A 24,879-nucleotide genomic window follows, 5' to 3' on the forward strand; every position below is an offset into this window, starting at 1 on the left:
ATGGATTTTTTAAAAAATTTTTACACAAATCTTATACTTTTTAAATATATCTAAATTAAATTAATCTATTCTAGATATAATAGTGAAAATAAAAATGAAAAATTATATTTATATATAAAAATTTATACAAAAAAATCATAAAACATTCTGATAGTGACATTATTATAAATATATAAATTATATTTATGGATGTTTTGTTTTAAAGTAAAATGTCACTATTAAACTGTATCATTGTGTTTAAAAATTCTATACAAAATTTATGTTTCTGTATCATCACTCAAGAATAATATGTTCAAATAAAATTTAATAATGAAAAGTTATAGAATGTAGTTATGATGATAAGAAGAAGAAATTGTAGAAAAAATGATAAGATGGACACTTAGAAAATTTTAGAATGTGACATCAATAATTTAGGGGATAATTTTTAATGAAATTACAAATCTCAAGGAGAGAAGTATAATTTTTCAAATATAAGAGAGATCTGTATTAAACAAAAACTTTATGAGGTGTCAATCTAATTTATTCAAGGATATTTTAATTAATTTACTATCTCCGTTAATAACATGAATTGCCATGTAATAAATGTAATTTTTGAAACTTTAAGGGAAATTTATAATTTAGTTAAAAGTCAATGGTATTGGTAATTTGGCCTAATAATTAAAAAGTAGAAAAACTTTATAGTTTGGAAAATTATTAAAAGCAATCTTTATCTGCTCAACAACCAAAGCCAGAAAAAACAAAAAAAAAATCCACTGCATACAGAGAGAGTGAGGCTTTGCTTTGCTTGCTCGCTCCAAGAACTGAGGCCAAGAATAATGAGCTTTTTCTCGTATATCAACAGGGTTACCCATGGCCACTATAAGCTTCTGGTTCTCTTCTCTGTCAGGTTTTGGATCTTCTCACCCCCTCTTTTACTTTCTTCTTTATTTCAATCCCCATTCCATTTTACTTCATTTTTCGCTCACATCCTTTGATTTTGCTTTTTTTAGTCTTTGGTTTCTTTCTTCTTCTTCTTCTTCTTCATGTGGGTTTTGTAATTTTAATGTTTAATTTTTTTTTAAAACACCCATCTTTGTTTTTTTGTTTTGTTTTTCTCCTCACATTTTGCTCTTACTTTCCAAATCTCTCCCCAAATTCATGATTCAAACACAGCCTTATGGATCTTGAAGTTTCAGCATGTGATGATTGGCTTTGTTTCTGTTAGTTTAATGGGGTTCATCAACACTGTTTGTTGCTTCAAATGATCTTTGTTCTGTTTTTGATAGACCACAATGGGTGATTTGATTGGTTTGTGATGTTGGAAACTTGTGAACAGAATTGTTAGGATAGATTAATTTGTTACTTCCCTTTTCTTTATGCTGACTGTAGTGATTATTAGGTTTTCATAACGTGGAAGGTAATCAAAGTGATCCACTTTGTTTATTTACTTGTTTATTTAGGAGATTTTAGGGTATTTATTGAGCTGATTTTTTGTTTACCATAATTTAGACAAGTACCAAGTTAATACATCAATAATGTTGTTAGAACAGATTAGGCTTCCCCTCCAGTTACATTATTGGTTACAAATGTAAGGTAGCGTTTGGTTTAATTTTGGTTTAGTTTTAGAATTATAATTTCAGGATGGAGTTGGATTTTGAGTTTGTGATTTGTTGAGCCATGATTTAAGAAGAGAAAATTTCTTTGGTTATGAGTTTTGAAAAGAGTTTGAATGCTTGAAATGAGTTTTGAAATAAAAAAAAGTTGTTTGGTTATGTGTTTTAAGAAGAGTTTTTAAAACTTAATTAAAAAATGTATAACTGATAACTAAATACACAATTCAAAACTCTATTGAAAATTCTATTCAAAACTCATGACTAAACTTTTTAAAAATTCAATTAAAAAAATAATTATTGAAAAAAATTAATTTTTTTATTTAAAAAATTCAAAAAATTCCGAAAATATATTTTTTTAGTTAAAATATTGGAAAATATATATTATTTTTTGTTTAAAAAAAATATTCAGCTAGTGTGTTAAAATTAATTTTAATTGTATATTTGATTGGAAATTTTTTTTTGATTGTTTTGTTTTAAAATGTTTTTCTTTTTATTTTAAATATTACTGTGACAAATTAATTTTTATTTAAATTGTTTTTTGTTAATTTTAAATAAATGGTCAAACAATTTATTATTTTAGTTTAAAAAAAATAATTTCTATATTTTAAACATATCAAAACAAATATAATTTTTTTTTCTTCAAATAACAGGTGGTAATTGCAAAAAAAAAAAAAAAAAAAACAGCACTATTCTGGTCAACTGGCCAGACGTCCTGGAGGATGTCCGGGCGGACGATCGAGTAGACCCAAAAATTCAAAAACTGTTTGGGAAGATGTAGATGACTGGATAGACCCAATTTCAAAATTCAAAATTCAAAAACTCACTATGCCATGCATGTGTTGAAAATAATTTTCAAACGTGGGTGTGGAATCAATTTTTGAAAACTATATCCAAACACAACACTGAAATAGGAGGGTGGAATTATGATTTCGCACCTAAACCAAACACAGCCTATGTTTCTATACTCGTGAAACAAAACTCCATTTTCTTTATGGTTTCAATGAAATCTACATTTTGTTTGCTTCTTGGATCTATGCGTAATTTAGGTTGTCACTCAAATCTATAGTTAATGTCCAACTTGAGAAATTTAGGATTGGTTTGGGATGTTCTAAAAAAGTGTACTTTTTGACTTATTGGCTTATATGGGTTGGGTTTGGGTTGGATTTGATGTGATGTGTTAGAGAGGTGATGTGATTTAAATAAGATGATGTGACTTAAATAAGATAGTGACTTTTTGACTTTTTGTATTATTTAATTTATGCCAAACCAACCCTTAATCTCCTGATTGGAGTGTCCTGTCTACTCAATTATATGGTTCAAGATTGCACCAAGTTCCTATAAATAGCCAGCTATGATGCCCAAACAATCTTGACACGTAGACTTCGAAGAGAAAAGAAAAAGAATAGCTGAATCAAATTGAAGGTGTGATGTCTATTTCAACTCGTGGTAGGGGAGGCTGTTAATTAATGTTTATTATAATTGCTATTATTTTTTCACAAGAAATATTATACTTACTTTTATTGTTATTTTATTAAGACAAATGCAAATAAGAGCCCTTGGGTCTTTTTTTTTTTTTTTTTTTTTTTGAATTTTTTGAAAATCTTGTTTTAAAAAAAAAAGTTTTGAAATCAATGAAAAATATTTTCAAATTAGTGAAAATTGTCTTGTACTTTTTTTGTCTTTATATAGAAAGACCTTTTTATTACTGGTGCTACTACCACTATTACTACTGGACTTGAAGGCATTAAAGGAGGGAATGTTGTGATGGGGACATAAACTGTTTGAAAACCACTTGAATGGATTTCTAGAGAGTGATGAAATCACAATCCTTTTTGTAAATACTGGAAAAGTTCTTCTACAACTATTATGATGTGCACTAATCTATTATTATATATGTAGGGATCTAAATACCTTCGACTAGTTATACAACCATTGAGGATTGGACCTCATAACCTCAAGGCATATGCCTTGCTTCGACAGGCGCTCATCAAGCACTTCACATTGGCACGCGAGTCTTCCCTCGCCTAAGTGCTATGGGCAACCCTCGCTCTGTGACCATTTGCTCACCACACTATTCACTTCACAACCATCAGCTCACCTCACTATCTCCACTCGGTGGCTACCTGTTTGACAACATGCGCCTCACCTCACACACTCGGTGGTCACTTTGCCTTATCGAGGCTCGAACTCCAAAATGTCACCCTGATGCTGTACGGCCTTCCTAGGCCAGGAGCAGGGTCTAGGGACCCCCTCAAGGTTGGTTCCTTGGCCATAGAATGCCCAAGCAACCCATGATCTCTTGGCGGGATCACCACTGACTTGTGGATTGCAGCTGGAGCGGTGGGATTGTCAAAGTTGTCTAGCTCACTCCCTTGGAGTCACTCCCTTGGAGTAGCCCCACTTTGATTAGTCAAAGGCATAAGAGCTAGGCCTCTAGATGAAAAGCTTTGAGGTAAAAGTATAGTAATTACCTCAGAGAGAAGACCGCAATTCCTTAGCGGAGAATCCGTATTTCTACCTTATCCCTGGTTATTCTCTACTAAAAACACTCCACTTGATGGAAGACTAGCTTGGCTGAATAGCTGAAATCTTACAATATAAACGTCTTTTTTAAGAAAAAGTTGTGTTGTCCTGTTGGATCTTATCAAGTAGGTAAATAATATTACATTCGCTCACTTTGTGTTGGAAATGTTGTTGACACACGTACCTTAAGAATGTCAATAATATGGTTTGGGATGAGCAACAAGACAGACTGTGTATATTTATGGCGCTGGTCCTGTTCTCAATTTAGTTGCCTAAAAACCCAGCCCTCCTGATTGAATGACCCCAAAAATGTGATCATTTGTCCCTTCTTTTAGGAATTAGGATAGCGTATCACATTTGTGAGGCTTTGACAAAGAATTTGATAAACTTAACAATTAAGGTCTACAGTCCGCTATCTAGTTTCTCAGTGGAATGGAGAATTTAGATGAATTGTTCTAGATGTTTTACTAACAATGTTCTGATTTTCAGTTTGTAGCCATTCTCTCTTGTGAATTGTATTTCTTACTATATGTTAGTTACTGCAGTAGTGGAGGTCTTGTCGCATTTTCGGAGTCACAAACAAATAGTGGAAAACACAGTGCTGAACTCAGTCAAGCGGAATCCAAGAAGAAGAGGGTGGTGGTGCTTGGAACAGGATGGGCTGGTACCAGTTTTCTAAGGGATCTCGACATGTCATCATATGATGTTCAGGTGGTTTCTCCCCGTAACTATTTTGCTTTCACTCCTTTGTTGCCTAGTGTCACATGTGGAACAGTGGAGGCACGAAGTGTTGTGGAGCCAATTCGGAATATGATAAAAAAGGTAAAATTGAATAATTATTGGAAATTTGTTTACTGCATTTTTGTTACAAACTAGAAATATTTGTTGGTGTTAATTATAAAATATATTTTGTTTTGTTGTGTTGATATAGCTCAAAGAATATGGGAGAAAACATATTGATTATAGATTGCAGTTTCAATTTTTCTGCATATGTTTGAAAAATGTAGTGCCATTATTTTAAGAGCGTGTATCTATTATCAATTTTGCTACATAAAGAAGATTAAATGTGTTGGATAGCTTGATATACAATGTCGGGCCCATTTTCTTACAACTTGAGCGTTTGAGCAATTGGTGATCTAACATAATATCAGAGTTTTGGTTTTGAGAGATCTTGAATTCAAGTCTCTCTTTTTTGGATTTGGTCTCCTGTTTGGAAAGTTTATTTGTTTGGACCCTGTTGGATAGCTTGATGTACAATATTATGCTCATATCTTCACAACTTAAACTTTTGGGATTAGCTGTGATCAAAGTGGACATATTGATATTTTGTTGTGCAATCATTGCTCTGTAATTTGCTCTAGGTTTTGTTGACCTTTCTTTGTGGAAATTTGCACTCAATTGAGTATAGGAATTTTGCTAATGCATTTATGTTTTTCCCTGGCAGAAAAGTGGAAAAATTAACTTTTGTGAAGCAGAATGTCTCAAGATTGATACAGCAAACAAAAAAGTTTTCTGCCAGTCTAATCTGCCAGAAAACTTAGTGGGGAATAATGATTTTTCCCTAGAATATGATTATTTGGTCATTGCAATAGGAGCGCAAGTAAATACTTTTAACACACCTGGTGTCCCGGAGTATTGCTATTTTCTTAAGGTAAGAGTTATCCCTGCTTCACCCAGAATGATCCATACAGAGCATGTATATGAGTGCATGTGTCTTACATACATGCAATGCGAATCACAGATGGGTGCTTCTTATTTTCCCTAAAACTTCTTACATACCTCCTCTATCTTGGAAATTGATAATAAGAACAAAATTTTTTTGATGAGAAAACAGTATTATGAAATTCTATTAGGCTCTTTTGGAAGTTTTGGATTTGGTTTTTATTGAAAGAAACTATGATATTTCATGCAGGAAGTAGAGGACGCTCAAAAGATCCGTAGGTGTGTGATAGATTGTTTTGAAAAGGCTGTCCTTCCGGGCCTGAGTGAGGAAGAGCGAAGGACAAACCTCCATTTTATAATTGTAGGTGGTGGTCCAACTGGTGTGGAATTTGCTGCAGAGCTGCATGACTTTGTCCAGGAAGACTTGGTCAAGATATATCATTCAGTTAAAGATCTAGTGAAAATAACATTGATTCAGTCTGGAGATCATATCTTGAACACGTAAGGATATCGCATTCTTACCGTCTATTTAGTTTTGGATTTGAACATATTGTGATTGAAGTAGTATGGTATCTTAATAATTCTAATCGCTTGACGCTCTTCTTTTTTCTTTTCTCCTTCTTCTTGAATGCATTGGAAATGAGATTTTCTATTCCATCGTCATTTATAAGTGAAGCAAAGTCCCCCATCGCTTGAGTACTAAAGTAATGTTAAGCATATAAGCGTGAGGGCACTCTCACCTCAATAGCTAGCTTTTGGGGTTGAGTTCTATCCAAGATTGTGTAATATGGTATCAAAGTAGGAGTACTCAAGGATGGGTACGGTGCGTGTCCCTAGCCTGCACACCGCAGGTGCTGCCGAGTGAGCACTTTAGGTGTGAGGGAGGATTCAAAGTGAAGGCCCTCATCGCCTGAGTACTGAAATAATGTTAAGCATATAAGCGTGAGGGCACCGTCACCTTAATAGCTAGCTTTTGAGGTTGAGTTCTACCAAAGACCGTATGACAATAAGATGGTTTGTATTTGAAATTTAGGATTTTTTCTTTATAGAGTGATTTTAACTTCCTAGCATCGTATCTAACTCTGTGTAGCATGGTTTTATATGCATCTTCTTATATTCCTAATTTTAATTCCCCCCTCACATCTTAAATAGTCAGGAATGATTCTATAACAGTCCAGGAAAAATATAGGCCAAGAAGGACACAATTGAGCTTCTATTTGAACACTACCCTTTGTCTCAGTTTACACCATTTTTGTCGTTTGGATATCAACTTCCAAACAAAAATCAATTGTTCGGATAACAACTTCTGAGAACAAAATGAATTGTTCAGATATCAACTACCGAACAATGTTTTCGTTCGAACATTGATATACGTACTGATAACAGATGACAAAACTTGTGTGTATTAATTAATCAAAAGAATTACAAAATATATAAGCAATAGAATGAAACGAAACCCTAATAATCCCTAATAATCTAAAGTACTAAACTATCCTTAATGAATAATATAAACTACATAATTCACACCCCCCCTCAAACTGAGGATGCGAGCGCAGAAAGCATCGAAAGTTTGCCAAGAAGAAAACGAAAACGAGCAACAGTATGAGTCTTCGTAAAAAAATCGGCCAACTGAAGAGATGAGGGAACAAAAGGGAGAGTAATAGTGCCAGCTTGAAGATGCTGTCTGACAAAGTGACAATCTATTTCAACATGCTTTGTCCGCTCATGAAAGACTGAATTATGGGCTATCTGGACAGCACTCTTATTATCACAATACAACTGAGTCGGATCAGAAAGAGAGACACCCATATCAGAAAGAAGCCAATGAAGCCAAACGATCTCGGAAGTAGCATAAGCCATGGCACGATACTCAGCCTCAGCGGTGGAACGAGCAACAACAGATTGTTTCTTACTCTTCCAGGATATGAGGGAATCGCCAAGGAAAACACAAAGACCAGAAGTGGATTTGCGATCAGAGATGTCACCTGCCCAATCAGCGTCAGCATAGGCACGGAGAGTCAAGTCCGAAGAGGCAGATAACAGCAAACATTGCAACAAAGTGCCACGAAGGTAGCGCAAAGTACGAAGTAAGGCAGCCCAGTGTGTGGAACGAGGAGCAGAAACAAACTGACTGAGAATGTGCACAGCATAGGAGATATCCGGACGAGTAACGGTGAGATAAACAAGGCACCCAACCAACTCGCGATACAAAGTGGGATCCTCAAGAGGAACGCCATCAGAAGCAGAAAACTTAGCATGCAACTCAAGAGGAGTGTCAACAATTTTCTCATCAGTGAGATTGGCACGAGAAAGAATATCACGGCATATTTAGTCTGAGAGAGAAGATAACCAGTAGGAGAAGTAGCAACCTCAATACCAAGAAAATACCGAAGAAACCCCAAATCCTTCATCTCGAACTCCTGAAACAACTGATGCTTAACCTCCTCAATAGTACTATAATCAGAGCCAGTGATGATCATATCATCCACATATAAGAGAAGGAGAACAAGCCCAACAGAAGTGCGTCGAACAAAGAGAGCGCAATCATGATGACTAGGGCAAAAACCAAGCTGAAGGGCAACAGAGTGAAATCGCTCATACCAAGCATGAAGAGACTGCTTGAGACCATATAGAGCACGGCGAAGACGACAAACAACACCAGGAGGGTGAGAGAGACCCGGTGGAGGGCGTATATACACTTCTTCAGCAAGATGCCCATTCAGAAAAGCATTTTTGACATCTAGTTGAAACAGGGGCCAATGATGGGCAGTAGCAACAGAGATAAGAGTACGAACAGTAGTCGTCTTGGCAACGGGGGCAAAAGTCTCATCGTAATCAATTCCATACTCCTGAGAAAAGCCTTGGGCAACTAGACGAGCTTTGTACCGTTCCAAAGACCCATCAGAAAGGGTTTTGACCTTATAGACCCATTTACAGCCTACAACATTCTTGTCAGCAGGTAATGGAACCAAATCCCAAGTCTGAGTGTTAGCCAAAGCAGTTAACTCATCATTCATGGCAGCAATCCAATTGGGATCATGACAAGCTTCCTTGTAAGACCTGGGCTAAAATATGTATGAAGACAAGAAAGAAAAGACTGATAGGAAAGGGAAAAACATGTATTACCAAAACCATACCAGTTCGGAGGATGATGATCTCGCTTTGGGAAGCGATGTGCAGAAGGAGCGGGATCCAAAGAAACAGCTGGAGGGACAGTAGAGCTAGAGACAGGTGAGCTCGGAAGTGCTTTGTGGCGTTGATAAACAATAAGAGGAGCAGGAGAAGCAGGAGCAGGAGAAGCGGGAGCTGGAGATGAGGTAGCTGGGGAGGTATTAGAAGTGCCAGTAAAAGGCGAAGTAGAGACCTCAAGGTCAGAAACAAACTCATCAGGAGAAACATTAGGAGAAAATGGGTCAACATGAACCAATTCATCCTTAGTAATAGGAACAGGGGTGGAAGGTATAGTATAGTAGGGTAGTTTTTCTAAAAAAGTGACATGCCTAGACATATATAGCTTTTTGGTGGTAGGATCATAGCACCGATAACCTTTCTGATTAATGCCATACCCTAAAAAGACACATAGGACACAACGAGAACTAAGCTTGGAGCGCGCCCGTTTAGGAAGGAGCACAAAGCATGCAGAACCAAAAATACGAAGAAGAGAATAATTGAGAGTAACACCAAAAAGACGCTCATACAGAGATGAGCCTGAGAGAAGAGGAGTAGGCATCCGATTGAGAAGATATGCAGCAGTGAGCACAGCTTCTCCCCAGAAAACAGAAGGGACAAAAGATGAGAGCAACAAAGAGCGAGCTATATCAAGGAGATGGCGATGTTTGCGCTCAGCTCGACCATTTTGTGCAGGAGTGTCAGAACACGAAGACTGATGAATAGTTCCATGAGTAGCTAAATACTCCTCAAACTCAGACAAGTAATACTCACCCCCCAAATCAGAACGAAGAATTTTAATGGTGGTAGAAAATTGAGTGCGAATCATGGAGTGAAAATTAGAATATATTTTGTAAAAATCAAATTTTCGAGTCATCAAATAAACCCAAGTAAACCGACTGTAATCATCCACAAAAGCTACATAATATTGCGAACCACCTTTGGTAACTATAGGGGAAGGACCCCAAACATCAGTATGGACCAACTGAAAATGAGAAGATGAAATAGAACTACTTTTATTAAAAGGAAGAGCAGACATTTTAGCCAGTTTACAACCACGACACTCAGAAATATCACTAATGGGAAAATTGCCTAAATGTCCAGACCTAACTAACATCCCAACCGATCACTCGACAGATGACCTAACCTAGAATGCCAAATATAAAACAAATATGACTTATTGTTTAAACAAAAAGAAGACAATGCAGTAGAAGACACTTCTAGAGGAACATGCAAGCTCTCCAAGATATATAGTTCTCCAACTCTACGCCCGATCCCAATCTGCCTCTTGGATACCCGGTCCTGTACAACACAATGAGAAGAAGAGAAAACAACATCAAAACCGGAAACAGATAATTGACTAATAGAAATAAGACTGATTGAGAGGTGAGGCACATAAAATACAGGAGAAAGAGACAAATGGGAACAGGAAATAGAACCAATAGAGTGTACAGGCATAGAAGAACCATTAGCAATAGCAATAGTGATAGAAGAAGAAGGAGAGACACAATTACTGAGGAGAGATGCAACAGGGGTCATATGATGTGAACAACCAGAATCAAAGATCCACGAAGTATGGATATTACCTGAAGAGGATGAACCAGACAAACCGAACTGAGTGGTAGTCATAGCGGAGGCTTGGGACGAAAGATTTGGATTGGCCACATGAAAGACTTGAACTGCTCAAACATAGACTGCATATTGGAAGATGGATCATTCTCAGAAACTGGTGCAGAAAAGGCGGCAGATGAGCGAGATCCTGAAAATGTCGGCTTAGCGAATGGTGAACCAGATGAACGACCCTTGGGCTGCAAAAGTTTAGGACATGCATGTTTCCAATGGCCTTTCTGATGACAGAAGCTGCACTTGTCCATGGAAACCCGAGGCTTGGGCTTACCAGTAACTTGAAATAAATGAGAAGATGGGGTGGGCAAAAGCGGAGGAGTGGCAAAAATTGACTGGGAAGCAGGAGTACCATGAGCCACCTTAAACCGAGTTTCTTCTGCAATAAGCTCACGGACAGCACCATCCACAGAAGGCAAGGGAGACCGATGAAGAATAGCTCCCCGAAGTAGCTCAAATTGATCACAAAGGGCCATGAGAAATTGAACAAGATGTTGTTTCTCCCGATACTTGATATAACTGTCAAGTAACTGCAAATCGGACGGTTCCATCAAAGCAAGCTGATCCCAATAAGTAGTCATCTCATTGTAGAACTCCTGAATGGACTTATCTTTCTGACTAGCACTGCGAATAGACATCTCCAGTTCATACTGCTTTGCAAAGTTAGACTCAAGGTACATAGTCTTCAAATAGTCCCAGACTTGTTTAGAAGTAGAATACTTGGAAAAATTCATACCAATGGTAGTTTGAACTGAATTATGAAACCAAGTAAGAATTTGTGCATTTTCCTTATCCCATTTAGCAACATCGGCCTCAGTTTCTTGAGATTCCACAGGTCTAATAGTCATACCAATAACATAATTCCACATACCTTTACCCATTATAAAATTTTTCATTACATGAGACCAATAAGAATAATTGGTACCATCTAATTTAGTAGTAATAGCTTGCAATTTATCATCAGCCATATTGTATACCCAAACTACAGTGCATTCAAAACAGAGTGAAAGGCAGCAGAGAAGAGAGAGAGAGAGAGATGAATGACCTGTCAAGAGTAGCAATGCACTCTTCTCATAACCACGGCAACCTATAAACCAGAGAGCAGTGATGGAGGTTCACCGTTTACGAGAGCTAGGTCAAAATAGAGAGAAGATCAGTGAGATACCCAACCTAGGTCTCCGAATGAACCAGGGACCAGCGATGGAAGCTTCCTAGGGTTTCGATTGAACCAGAACCAAAACCAGCAAGTGAGACGAGCTGTTTCGATGACGACCTTGCGAAGAGAGAGGCAGAGCTGCGAGAAGAGCTGCTTCGATGACCTTGCGAAGAGAGAGACAGAACTGCGATGGCCTTGCAATTGAAGGAGAGAGAGCTGCGATGTGCGATGAGAGACAGAGCTGCGATGGTCGATGATGACCTGCGAGGTATGCTACTGTTTGTAACCTTGCTCTGATACCATGATAACAGATGACAAAACTTGTGTGTATTAATTAATCAAAAGAATTACAAAATATATAAGCAATAGAATGAAACGAAACCCTAATAATCCCTAATAATCTAAAGTACTAAACTATCCTTAATGAATAATACAAGCTACATAATTCACACGTACAACTGATTATTGCTCGAAAGTTGATATTTTAACAGTAAAATGGTGTGAACTGAGAATTTTTGTGGTGTGCGAATAGAAGCTCCCTGGGCACTGGCTGAGGCGGTAAGAAAGGACATGATTGCCTCATACCTAACTGAGGACCTGACCTTAATAGTGGCAATTGGAGGAAACAGATCCATTTAATGAATCCATGTAAGTGGTTGGGACAAGGGTTTGGGGTTGAGTTCTATAAATAGAGCTTTAACAGTGACAGTTGAATTTCGCATGCCTAGTCTTGGAACTTAATTGTGCACTTCATCTGTAAACATCTTCCTAATTTGCTTCAAATGGGTCTTACCTAAACTTTCTGTTTTCATTTTCCTGATGTATATATAAATGTTTGTGTTTTGTATAGGACTCATCTATAGGAAGTTTGAGTAGCTTCATGTGTATAGATTGTACTAGCAAGTAGATGGGAAATATTTCTTACTGGTCTTATTTTCACTGCTCGAGAAGCCTTGTACTTTTTAATGCCTCTTGTCTAAGCTTTGTTGGCTTTTGATTATGCACAATCAAGAACTCTATTATCAATCAGTTTAGCTCATGCAATTTATTTTACATGATAGCTCTACAGTGTGATCATGCAACAAAAAGGTGGGAGCAAAACTTGAAAACTCAGAAGATATGTTTTTTCATGTCTCTGTAGGTTTGATGACAGAATCAGTTCATTTGCTGAACAGAAATTTCAAAGAGATGGAATTGAAGTTTTAACAGGATCTCGGGTTCTAAGTGTTTCCGACAAATTTATTAATATGAAGATGAAGTCAAGTGGAGAGGTTCTGTCTATGCCACACGGAATGGTGGTCTGGTCAACTGGAGTTGGGGCTCGTCCAGTTGTGAAGGACTTAATGGAACAAATAGGCCAGGTTTGTGTATTATTGTGCTGTTCAATTTCATAGTTACATACATCTTTATCTACCAATGATGCATGCAACCACAAATCTTATGAGATTTTTATTCATTGAAATTTCATAAACAAGCAAAGCTTAATAAGTAATAATTTAGGGTTTAATCTAAATGCAGGGTAAAAGACGTGTCCTAGCGACTGATGAATGGTTGCGAGTAAAGGGATGTCAAGATGTGTACGCGCTTGGTGATTGTGCTACTATAGATCAACGTAAAATCATGGTATGTAAGCTTTTACCTACTTGGTTAGTCAATTAGCTTACTCATTGGGGTGATTGATCCATCCAGGATGCAGTGTAATAAATCGCTAACTAATCATCGAGGCCACCAACCATTTTTATTTATTTATTTATGGATTTTGATGATGATAGTGAGTAATCTACATGTAATTTGATCAAGTTGTGGGTGACATGGTCGTGTTGGCATTTAGATGTATTGTGTCATTAGTCAATTTGTTCAATTGTCTTTTGAGCAATGCATCATGACTTCCCTTAGAGCAAAAGGGCATAAAATGGAAATAACAGCATAGGAATCTGAATCTGCACTCGGGTATTTGCTTTGTTTACTCAGGAATGATGAGTAACTGTGTGACGTTCATGGATAGAGCTTGCCCTGTCAAACCTCATTAACAGTCAAGAGCCTCAACTGGGGTTTTCACGAAATAGTACCTTTTAGAAATTTAATATACTGTCAAAATTCTACTTTGAAATAATTAAAACCAAGTGAGCTGACGGTAGGAGAATTTTTTTTTTGGTGAGAATGAGAAAAAGAACATTTCATGAGATACTAAAACAGAATGTGTGTGATTGTGGTATTATATTTTGCCAAAAATTCCTTCCTTTCATTCATTACAAACCATGTCTCACACATTCAACCCTCGTATGTTTAGGATTATCATATGTTTTTTGTTGTTTAGTAGTTTAGTAATCACATCAACTTAATTGAAAGCATCATTATGAACCATTATCTTTACTACTTTTACAATAAAACATTTTACTGGACATCATTTTCTTTTAGGAAGATATCTTGAACATATTTAAGGTTGCTGACAAAGACAATTCTGGTACCCTAACCAATGAAGAATTTAAAGATGTAGTTGAAGACATCCTTGTAAGGTACCCCCAAGTGGAACTTTATTTAAAGAGCAACCATTTGCCTGATGTGACATACCTCTTGAAAGATGCCGACGGTAATGAAAGAAAAGAGGTGAATTATGAAGAGTTCAAGTCAGCCCTTTGTCTTGTGGATTCACAGACGAAGAGTCTTCCTGCAACTGCTCAGGTATTTACAAGTTCATTTTCTTAGTGAGGGCTTAAAAGATTCTTACCTCTTAGTTTTTGTTTGTATATAAGATTTAAGGAGAGATTTATGGAGGGAAAGGAAAAAAGAATGGAAGATGTGACAAGAATTTAGCTTCTATTTCATTCATTTTCCTTTGCATATCGTCAAATCCTTGATCCAAATACAGCCTTCATGTTTCGTGGTTTTCTGCTGCCAAGGAGAATGTAGTGACTTCTATTTGTTGTCATATTTTGGCATCTTAGGTCGCTGCTCAACAAGGAACATATCTTTCTAGGTGCTTTAACCATATGGAGCAGTGTGATAGTAAACCAGAAGGCCCTCGCCGCTTCAGAGGTTCTGGACGTCATCAATTTCGTCCTTTCCGGTAATCATAACATTAGCAAGGTTCATCTTTCTTAAATGATTGGTGATAATTTGGCAAGGGAGAAAAAACTTACGATTGCCTAGACCTTATAGAATCTACTGTAGTTTATGAAGTACTGACACTCCAAAAAAGGTGTTGTAATGGTGTCAGATACGAGACGTGGTGGGGACACGTACAAGACATGCCACGTGCCATGTCTCGTTATTTAATTTACTTGTTTTCAGCAGACATATCAACTAGTGTTTTTTCTCCCTCTTTTTTAGTTCTTTTGATAGAGATGTTGGATATTTACTTTTTGCTTAATTAGATTTAAATAATTAATAAATCATCCATAAAAAGACATAAACGATAAGAGTTAAGTTAAAAGTAGGGCAATTTGGTCTTCAGGTACAAGCATCTAGGGCAATTTGCGCCTCTGGGAGGAGAACAGACAGCAGCAGAACTGCCTGGAGACTGGGTATCAATGGGTCACAGCACTCAGTGGCTGTGGTATTCTGTATATGCAAGGTGATTGATCCTTTACTGCTCTCTGCTCGAACTGCATTGTGGTTTCCTTAGATTAGAGTGAGGTGTAATGTTGGCGTATCTAATTCTTTTTATTCTTCTGTTTTACATTTTCAGCAAGCAAGTCAGCTGGCGCACAAGGGTTTTAGTTGTTTCTGATTGGACAAGGAGATTCATTTTTGGGAGGGATTCAAGTCGAATTTGATTTGAGCTTCAACAACTGGGTCAAACTCTAGTCTTTCCAGAAGCGGCATGGTTATGTTTATGCTCTCTCTCACTCTCTCTCTCATGTTCATTTCTGGTGGATTCTTGGACAACTGATTTATGCAAATGTATTTATTATCTACAATCAGGTGGGATATAAACATAATGCTGTCAAGGAACTAATATATAAATTGTGTATGTAATTAATTTGAATTATGTGATTAGTTAGAAAAGTGTTGAATAGGTTAAAAAATTGATCTTAGATCAATAAATAAATAAAAATGTTTTTGAAATTGGTGAAGAATTTCACAATAGTGTTCTAAGTTTCACTATTTTTGAAACTAAAGAATGATGGCTGGTCATGTCAACTTTGTTGTTATGTTGTGAAAAAGTTTGTTTTTTGTTTATTTATTTTTTAATCCTTGCACCATTTAGTAGTAACCAACATCAGCTAATTTGTGTTTGTATTTGATGCTTTACAACTTTTGAAGTTAAAATATATTAAAGCTTCATTTGGGAAAACAAGAAAAAACCACCCAAAAATGTTGTCAATAGTTGTGGTATTGGTACGAAATCTGTTGTTTTCTAAACAAATTATGTTAATAACCCATATTTGATGAAGTAAGAAAATGTCTAGTTTCCCAAAATCTTGTTTTTGCTAATCTTTTTTCTTTTTCTTTTTTGTTTTCTTAAAGAGGTCATTGCAGTTAGATGCTTTACATGCCACCAAATCAAGAAAATCTTACTGTACCAAAAAACAGAACAAAAAGAAGAGAAGAGAAAAGTAAAATGAGCTAAAACAGAGCTAAGCAATCACAGCAATAAACATGGAGCTTTGCAATAGGGTCAGGCTCTACTTTGACTCACATTGCTATTGAAAAGTTTCTAATCAAATTAATTTTGACATTAACTTTCTAAAATGAAGTCTAACAAATAGCAAGCATACAACAAACTCAACAAAATTTTAAATATATATATATATCTTAAAACAATATAGGAGGAAAAGACTCACATGTGCTTCATCTCTTCAAAGAGTCCCAATGATTCCTAAACATTCCATCACATTATGGCATTACAAGGGAGGCAAAACTAGACATTTAAATATCGTAAAGGAAGCAAAAGAATGCTTAACCCCACCATTAGAAGAATTATGCCCCGCGGCACACCAATTATTGTATATTTCAAAACTATACTTTGAAAAATGAGAAATGGGGGGAAACCCTTCCCATGTTTTTCATCTTCTACTGTAAAACTTGAGGCCTGACAAACTTCTAGCTGTGCTTCTCTTCATTACAGAGTATGATTTCCTTACAATCAACTCTGCCATTCTCTTAGCTGGTCCAGAATCCCAGTAACTGGTGAATTGGACTGTCCTAACAGGTTGATGTTTATCAGGCATTTTGGCAATTGATTGTTACTCCATAATGTGATTCGAAGCATCCTCCATCAAGTGATTTCTTACCAGAAGATCAACATTCAGAAGATTCGGCTCCAACAAAACATACTAAAGAAACTAACATGCTGACTGTCAAAGAATCAATGAGAACAAAGGTGGTGTTTGGGAAGTAAGTTCCCAAATTTTTTTCTCATTTTTTCTACTAAAAGACAAAAGTTTTGCAAAACCAAAAAAAACACATCCAAACAAAATATCACATCCAACCCCATAATCATTTCACTTTTTCTCTCACAAACATCACATCCAACCACATAAAAACCCAAATATCTTCCCAAACACTAAAAATTTTTTATCTCATAAAAACCTACATCTACTAAAATCTACATAAAAACTCACTTCCCAAACACCATCAAAGTGACCTAAAAAATTTGTATTTCTCCATCTTTTTCATTATTATTTTAATATGTACTTTTGTATTGAGATTATTATGTAACAAATAAGTTGCATCTTATCTGCCAATCAAAATACACATACAGGTTTTTCAATCAATACACCAATGAATAGACAACTATCATCGACCACCATTGCAAGGCTCATAACCAATGATTTGATGAGGATGACAAAAATCCAAGGCATACCCTGGGGCTGCACCTGTTGTCAAACGCAATCCTGAATTTGCATCTGATTTTAAGTAGACTGCATCTTCCCATATAGATATTCATTACCAGAACCAGTTGCTGAAGATTGAATAGCAAGGGCCTTGGAATGACAAAAGCTTCATACATTTGTTCCAGCATTAATCTTGAGAAAGATAGAAATAAGATTCTCCCACGGACCACAACACTGCTTATGCCTCTTTAAGAGCTTCCACTCATGTAGGAGGATGTTACCGATATGCAGATGTGTTTCTCAATGGCAGCTGATTTTTTTTTTGAACCGCCTGATACCTCTAATAAGCCAACCTGTCATAAAACCCCAAAATTAATTAAAAATATATTAATTAATCCACCATTTTGTTGAACCATAAGGTCATTTTGTTTTACATTTAAATTAATTTGAACAAATCACCTTAGATACAGATGATTTTAATGTATGATAGAATGCTGATGAAATCACAATGCTCATATGATGCTGAGGAGGATGGATGGGAAACAGTAGGAAAATATAAAAGTACCAAGGCATTTCTTTTGAATCAAATTAAGATCTTCAGAGGACGTTGGTCAGTAAGTTTTCTTTTAAGTATATTTGTCAGGTTATATTAAATGCAGATGAACTCAAATAATCTGCCTACAGTTATTTGGATGATGTTGATCAGGATGTTTGATACTACTGCAATGAATAGAAATTGCCTTCGGATTTGTTTTAAGTTGAAGATTTGATCTGAAACAGTATGGGAACAACAGAAAAATTGGCACGGGCAGCAAAATTATGTACCTATATAAAAGAAGACAAGCAACAATTCTCCTTGAGCTTTCTGCTGCGTCAGTGAGGATTCAAAGTCTCAAGCTTGGAGTGCTAAACCATTTTCTTTTTTTTTGTGTATGAAATCCTCGGGGCCACCAACAAGATCTGCAAGAGATATATTCATCTCCTGCAAAAAGGTCATTGCCAACTTCAACTTCCCCATCTTTAATTAGGAAGCAAATTGACGAGCTTCAAGCTATTGCAATCAGTGGAAAATCAAAATATCAAGTTTGGAGTGCTAAACTATCTGTTTTTTCGTCTGAAATCCTTTGGACCAACAAGATCTGCAAAAGATGTAGTCATCTCCTCCAAATAACTCATTGCCAACTCTGACTTCCCCATCTTCTTTAAATTATTGATCAATGACCGGTAAATGTAGATAGATGGCTGAATTCGCCTGCGCTTCATCTCGTTGAAGAGCCTCAATGATTCTTCAACATTCCCCGATCTGCCAAAGCTCTCAATCAATGCAGTGTATGTTCGCAAATCTGGTTCAAGTCCTCTCTCTTCCATCTCTTTCAAAAATACTAAGCACATATCCAATCTTCCCAATTTCCGCAAGCTGTTTATTAAGGTATTATAGGAAATGATATCAGGGATGATGTTGGCCTCTTTCATGGAGGCAAACTCAAAAAGCATTTCATCTGCACGACCAACCCTACCCAAGATCCCTAAAACAGTATTATATGTAATCAAATCTGGTTTGCATTTCAGACTCTTCATGTGGTCAAATATCAACAGGGCCTTATCAATCTGCCTGCATTCAGCAAAGGCAAAGATGATTCTATTTGTTACTGTTGCACTTCTTGGAAAGGTCAATTCTGATACTTCTTTGATCAATCCGAGTAACAAGACCACATCATTTATGTTCATAAAAGCCTTGGCAAGATTAAGATAAGAGGTTGAACTTACGGACTCACTAGTTAACAATAGATCCTTGAAAACTTGAGACAGAAGAGCAATGTCACTCCCTTCACCTGCTGCTATCAAAAGAAGATTATATGCATAGGCGCTAAGGAAGATGTGTTTATCACGCAAGGACTTCAGTAGCCTAGTGGCAACTGCAAGATTTCCATCTCTACACAGCTTTTCAATGTAAGTAGTACAGATTTCCCTAGTGGAGATTGGAGCATTCTCTATAGCAGACATGATTTGATTCAAGAATTCATCAGTCAGTTCTTCTTCAGAAGGAGAAGCTTGTGTTGCTAATGACTGATAATTGCCAATGGAATTATTCACAGTGGCAAAAGATGGCCAGATCCAGGAAACCCCAACTAGGATGTATGTAATAAAATTCTGTATTAGAAATCCAGACATTATTAACAAGGTCAGCAAAATGCAATTTGTAACTTGCTTTCCAAACAGCTAGCATTAATGTCTGAAAGAGCAGCCTTGCATGGCTGAGTAATAATGGGGTTGCTAATTCAATAGAAAATAAAAAGGGTAGAGCCATAAAAAATTATAAATAAAGTCTAGATACATAACTTGTGAAATTTAAAATTTAAAATCATCAATATTATCAACTTAGCCAAAAAATTTAAGAAACATAATTTACAAACGAAACAGTGGGGCAAACAAGCAAAGCATAGTCCAGTATTGGGATTTTAAGCCCCTTTAGCTGAACTTTATCAATCTTGTGTCTAGTCAATGATCAGCCAGCTCCCATCACCTTCTTAAGCTCAATAAGTAGGGTCCATAGATCATGAGCATTCCACAATATGGTCTTTAATCATTTACATCCAAAATACAATGCTCCTATGTTTACCAAACTAAATTTTGTGATTTTAATTTACTGCAAATTGTTATTTAATTCCTCATTGTATCACACTAACTTCATGCAGTCAGCATTTTTCCTTCTAAGTATTTTCTTCAAATAAATTACATTAATCAGTTACGTTTTGGGAGTTGTAATATGTGCTCAAATTGCAACTGTTCACAAGTACAATCAATCCAAGCTTACTAGCTTAACTAGTTCAGTAATGACCAAGCAAAAGAAAGCTTCTTCACAAGTCTAGCTCTTAGCTACTCTGTTTGTTTAATACCCCAAATTTGCAAATGTCCCTTCTCGTCCTTATTCGAAATTTTACATTGATGGACAATGGCATTAAGAGAAAGCCATTTAAAATTTTTTCCCTGACGGGGAAGGGGTTGCCAGGGTGTTCCCCAATCTTTGTAGCACTCTATAACAAAATTTTACTTATCAGAGAAAAGGGAATTGCCCAACACTTTCTGAGTCAAGAATAATCCTCATGGATGCACACAATGCTATGAAGCACGAATACTTCAAATAACGTGACATATCCGTGTTGTATCCATATCAGATACCGATGCTCCTTGGATACTAGTGGATATGTATTGGATACTTAATTAATTTTTCACTAATTTTGGAGTATTGGATAATTGAAGTATCACATACTCCAAGTCATGTGTTACTTGCTTTACGAAATTAGAATTGTAGCATTTCTTGCATAGTATATAATATAATATAGTTGCAAGGACAAATATAAGAACATTATTCTAATACTTTGTTTAATTCTTTGATAATAAGAACATAGTGAGTTAAATAATAGAATTTGTCAAATTGATGTATCCTAATTGTTTCATGCATGTCTCCTATAACTACATAAAAAGTAAGGATTAACAAAAGAATTTATAATACTAGTAAAATTAAATATCAATAAATAAATAAGCAAGTAAACTTGAATACAACATTTTTTACTAGTGCCAAAGGAAAAAAGCACAGAGACAAGTTGTAGATTATTCTATTATTGTAATATAAACATAAATGAAATATTTGCAAGTCCTATCGAAAATTTAAAAGGTAAACTAGCTACTAACTTAAATTAATACCTAATTCTTAAATGTTAGTATTTTGCATTATAAATTATATTGTGGTTTCTCAACATTTTTTAACTTATGTGTAACTCAATCACTACTAATAATTTTAGAAAATATATTTTTTACAAATGTATTCTACTCGTACCCATATTCTATTTTTTTAAAGTTCTTTTCGTATCACCGTATCGATATCATATCGTATCGTATCCGTATTTCATATCCTTATCCATGCTTCCTAGACACAATGACAAAAGAACCACATGCATTGGGTAAGTTGGGAAGACGAGGCCAACTGTTCCTAAGCAAAAGCCTCAACCAGCTCAGACAACATTCCAGGACAAGCCACTTGAATATTGCTTTGTGTTTTTAGGAAGCATAAAATGATTCGATATTATACTAGCAAAGCCATGCCCTGTACTCGCGCATTCTATTTTCAAATGTCAAAGCTCACTTCAATTCAGTTTTTCCCTTTCAATCAAATAGGAATTTTCAAAGCCTTGAACTTCAAGAGTATTGACTTATCATAGTGCACTGGAATCTTCTTTAGTCTCTAAAAGAGATTCAAGCCCCTCCTAAGGATGCTTCATAGACATAAAGGCCATGACAATGATAATAAAAGATTGTGAACTCATGATTAAAGTGTTCTACAGAAGTGTTAAATCTCAACATATTTTATTTTGGTTTATACGTTACAAAGATAACTATTTCCTTTTCATGACAATACTAGGGAAATAGAAAGTGTCTGGTGATTCAATCCCATTCATAAAATTGCGCACCTCAAATAGGAAATGGGACTAGAAGACTTTGGCTTTATCTCACGATTGGGTTGACCATAATTTCTTTATATGGATGTGCTCATATCATTGAGATTCAATCTAAAATCACACATTAAAGACAGAACTTAGACATTCCAAATTTTTTATTTAAAAGGGAAATCCTGAATTAACAAGGAACACTTTGCTTGTGACAACTTCCAGACAAACAACTGACCACAGCCAAGTGCACAAATGAATTCACCAAACACCAAGATAAGATAAAAATGACGACCCAAAATAAGAGTTCTAGTGACTACAGTCTTCACTATAACAAAAAACCCAAGGTAAATCAGCAAACATGGTGATCATAGAATTTACAAAACAACGAGACATTAGTGTTCCTAAGTTCACAAAAGCAGAGCTGTGAAGAGCAAGAACTTACAGTGTGCTGGTAATATCTTCTCCGTCGCAATACATGAGAAGATGTTAGAAGGCACCCATTAACATGCTTATCAAACCACCATGTTCTCTTGCCATTTACTTTTTCTCCGATAAGACGATGAATTTGGTAATTCAAGCATGCCTTTTGTTCAATACTAGAAATGTAGGATTTGGGTTTGCATTGGGAAACTTGCTTGAACCACTTAGAAGTAGCAAGCATTCTTGGGCTTCCCCAAAATGTGCTATCGATTAGTGTTTACCAAGAGCATTTGAATTTGGTGCAAATGAAGCTAGTGATCAATCGATTCAGGTTGGGTTCAGGGTTCTGTAGTAAGAAAAACATAAATCAATACACATATAGATAAACAAAGCAACAAAACTACTGCAATAATCCAAAATCAAAACCCATAAACTAATGCAATGCAAAAAGCTAAAATAATCAAACGCAGAAAATAAAAAACAATGGTCGTGTAGAAATTGGGTTTGCATTGGAAAACTTGTTTGAACCACTAGAAGCGGAGAGCATTCTTGCGAGAAAGGCAAAATGGCTAAATTTAAAACCCTAAAAATTGGGGGAAAACACTCACATATTGGAGCAAATATTCCAAAATCTGAGCAAATCTTCCTCTTGCAAATCTTACAAGGTTTTTGCAGTGACTAACCGAGAGAGGGAGGGAAAGAGTCCTGGTGGTTGTAAAAAGACCAGCAAAAACATATATGATATAGCGGTGAGGATGGGGAGGAGAAATAAGAGGCGCTAGGGTATATTGCTGACTAATTACATCTGTATTAGGATTACTAGTAAAAAGTCAATAATTAATAAAAAATTTTACTATTTATTTATAGTTTTTAATATTTTTATTTGATTTGTGTATATAAATTTTACTTCACATCATTAAAAATATTTAATATTTCACATTATTGAAAATTTTAAAAAAGTATCATATATTAATAAATCATCACATATATAATAGCTAATTTATCTAAGAATTACTTCAGACAATCAAAAGTAGAGTAACAAATACATATTATAATTAATCAAAATTACTAATATATTAAATAAAAATAGCACTAATTTTGCTTAATCCATAATAGATATTACATTAATCATCTCATATAATATAATAAATTAAAATAAAATTAATTTTAATTCCCATTATATTTAGTTAGTGGTAAAATTTTTTACATGCTATTTGTTTTTTCGTTATATTGATTCATTAAACACAAATAGGTTTGGAATGATTATAAAAAAAATTTTAAAAAAAATGTTTGAAAATGCATTATACTTGAATTGACAAACATAAAGAATATAAATATTTAAATTATTCAAAAAAAATTAACATTTTAAATATGAGATATATTTCATTTGCTCAAACTCTGAATCTAAATAAATAAATAAAAACTTTAAACAAAGAAGAAATTTGTGGTTTAGTTTTCAAAGGAAATGAGTTACTAAAAATAAATTTAATCATGAATTATTTCAATAGGATAATCAACAATAAAAAATCAACTGATGAATACATTTAAAGTATAAACCATATCTAATAAATTTTGATGTGTTCTTCATTTTCAATCTAACATCTATACCAAAAAAAAATTAAACACAAATAATCAATAAGTGAGAGAGTTACAAATTGATAATAGCAGTGCTTTTATAAATATAAAAAAAGAATAAAATCTCAATTAAATGACACATTATTAACAAAAAGAAAGAAATAAGGAAAAATACAGATTGTAACCAAAATTTTTTTTAAAAAAATAATAATATCCATTTATATGAACCCACTTTCTTACAAATGCAAAAACTCATGCAAGTACACATTTCAAATGTAAAGCAAATATTTAAGATTTTTAGGTACCGAAAAGGGATCAGAAATGGCTCAATGTTGATTGCTTTCGCTCCAATTTTTTGATCATGGTTTCTTTTGCAGGAACTTGTTTTTATATTAAAAAGATTATGTTTAAACAAAAAGATATGTATGGAATTCTATCATGTTTAAAATTTATACGGATAAGTAATTGATGATTTTAAAAGATAAAATATTAAATTCCACTTAAAGATAAACTTTAAAAGAATTAAGTTGAAATATATAGAAATTCTATAACAAACTAACAAAAGATAAATATAAATCGTTAAAAAAATTATCATCTTTTTGGGATATTTATATCCCAATCTTATTATTTTTTTTATTTAAATATTTTGTTATCTTTTATTTGAATTTTCATTAAATATTTATATTTTTATTTTTGTATATTTTTTCATCTATATTTATTTGTTATTCATATATACATAATTACCTTTTTATTTTAAAAATTATTTGACTCGTAATATTTTTTTATTTAATTTTTTTTAGTTGTTCATATATAAATAGTTACTTTTTATTTTTATAATTAATTGACTCATAATATTTTTATTTATTTATTTATTTTATCTTTTATTTGACTATTTATATTATTTTGTAGTTGAAATTTGAAACATTATCTTT

The 24,879-nt window shown here is 34.8% G+C and overlaps 2 protein-coding genes and 1 long non-coding RNA gene across 4 annotated transcripts; 2 read left to right on the forward strand and 1 right to left on the reverse strand.

The window, feature by feature from the left end:
- The first annotated feature begins 689 nt into the window (after positions 1 to 689).
- LOC114322490 (external alternative NAD(P)H-ubiquinone oxidoreductase B1, mitochondrial) lies at positions 690 to 15,803 on the forward strand. The gene is made up of 10 exons (XM_028269807.2): positions 690 to 886; positions 4,661 to 4,937; positions 5,560 to 5,766; positions 6,028 to 6,278; positions 12,866 to 13,085; positions 13,243 to 13,347; positions 14,143 to 14,406; positions 14,670 to 14,791; positions 15,179 to 15,298; positions 15,413 to 15,803. The coding sequence occupies exons 1-10, from the start codon at positions 816 to 818 to the stop codon at positions 15,498 to 15,500; spliced, it is 1,725 nt and encodes a 574-aa protein (XP_028125608.2). The 5' UTR covers positions 690 to 815; the 3' UTR covers positions 15,501 to 15,803.
- Positions 15,804 to 16,912: 1,109 nt separating this feature from the next.
- On the forward strand, positions 16,913 to 17,502 carry LOC145795269 (uncharacterized). The gene is made up of 2 exons (XR_014335878.1): positions 16,913 to 17,050; positions 17,311 to 17,502. It is a non-coding gene; the product is annotated as an uncharacterized LOC145795269 (long non-coding RNA).
- LOC114322492 (Tetratricopeptide repeat (TPR)-like superfamily protein) lies at positions 17,311 to 23,169 on the reverse strand. 2 transcript variants are annotated; one of them, XR_014335876.1, is made up of 5 exons: positions 22,981 to 23,169; positions 22,395 to 22,718; positions 18,604 to 19,655; positions 18,330 to 18,486; positions 17,311 to 17,857 (listed from the first exon to the last, which is right to left on the reverse strand). XR_014335876.1 is itself a non-coding variant. In XM_082879126.1 (3 exons), the coding sequence occupies exons 2-3, from the start codon at positions 22,611 to 22,613 to the stop codon at positions 18,603 to 18,605; spliced, it is 1,272 nt and encodes a 423-aa protein (XP_082735252.1). In that variant the 5' UTR covers positions 22,614 to 22,718; positions 22,981 to 23,169; the 3' UTR covers positions 18,462 to 18,602. The 2 variants fall into 2 exon arrangements, 1 of the variants encoding a protein (XP_082735252.1); XM_082879126.1 differs by lacking the exon at positions 17,311 to 17,857 and having other exon boundaries at positions 18,462 to 19,655.
- Between the last annotated feature and the right edge of the window lie 1,710 nt (positions 23,170 to 24,879).

The sequence above is a fragment of the Camellia sinensis genome, chromosome 7 (assembly GCF_055761805.1).
Source record: "Camellia sinensis isolate YWXY chromosome 7, ASM5576180v1, whole genome shotgun sequence".
Taxonomy (NCBI): Eukaryota; Viridiplantae; Streptophyta; class Magnoliopsida; order Ericales; family Theaceae; genus Camellia; species Camellia sinensis.

Excerpts from the sequence above, each read along its gene's own strand:
- LOC114322490 (XM_028269807.2), top strand. The coding sequence starts at position 816 with ATGAGCTTTTTCTCGTATATCAACAGGGTTACCCATGGCCACTATAAG. Across the intron at positions 13,086-13,242 it reads TAATGGAACAAATAGGCCAG|GGTAAAAGACGTGTCCTAGC; the intron begins GTTTGTGTATTA and ends ATCTAAATGCAG. Across the intron at positions 13,348-14,142 it reads TAGATCAACGTAAAATCATG|GAAGATATCTTGAACATATT; the intron begins GTATGTAAGCTT and ends ATTTTCTTTTAG.
- LOC114322492 (XM_082879126.1), bottom strand. The coding sequence starts at position 22,613 with ATGCTTGCTACTTCTAAGTGGTTCAAGCAAGTTTCCCAATGCAAACCC. Across the intron at positions 19,656-22,394 it reads GAAGATATTACCAGCACACT|AATTTTATTACATACATCCT; the intron begins GTAAGTTCTTGC and ends TTTCTAATACAG.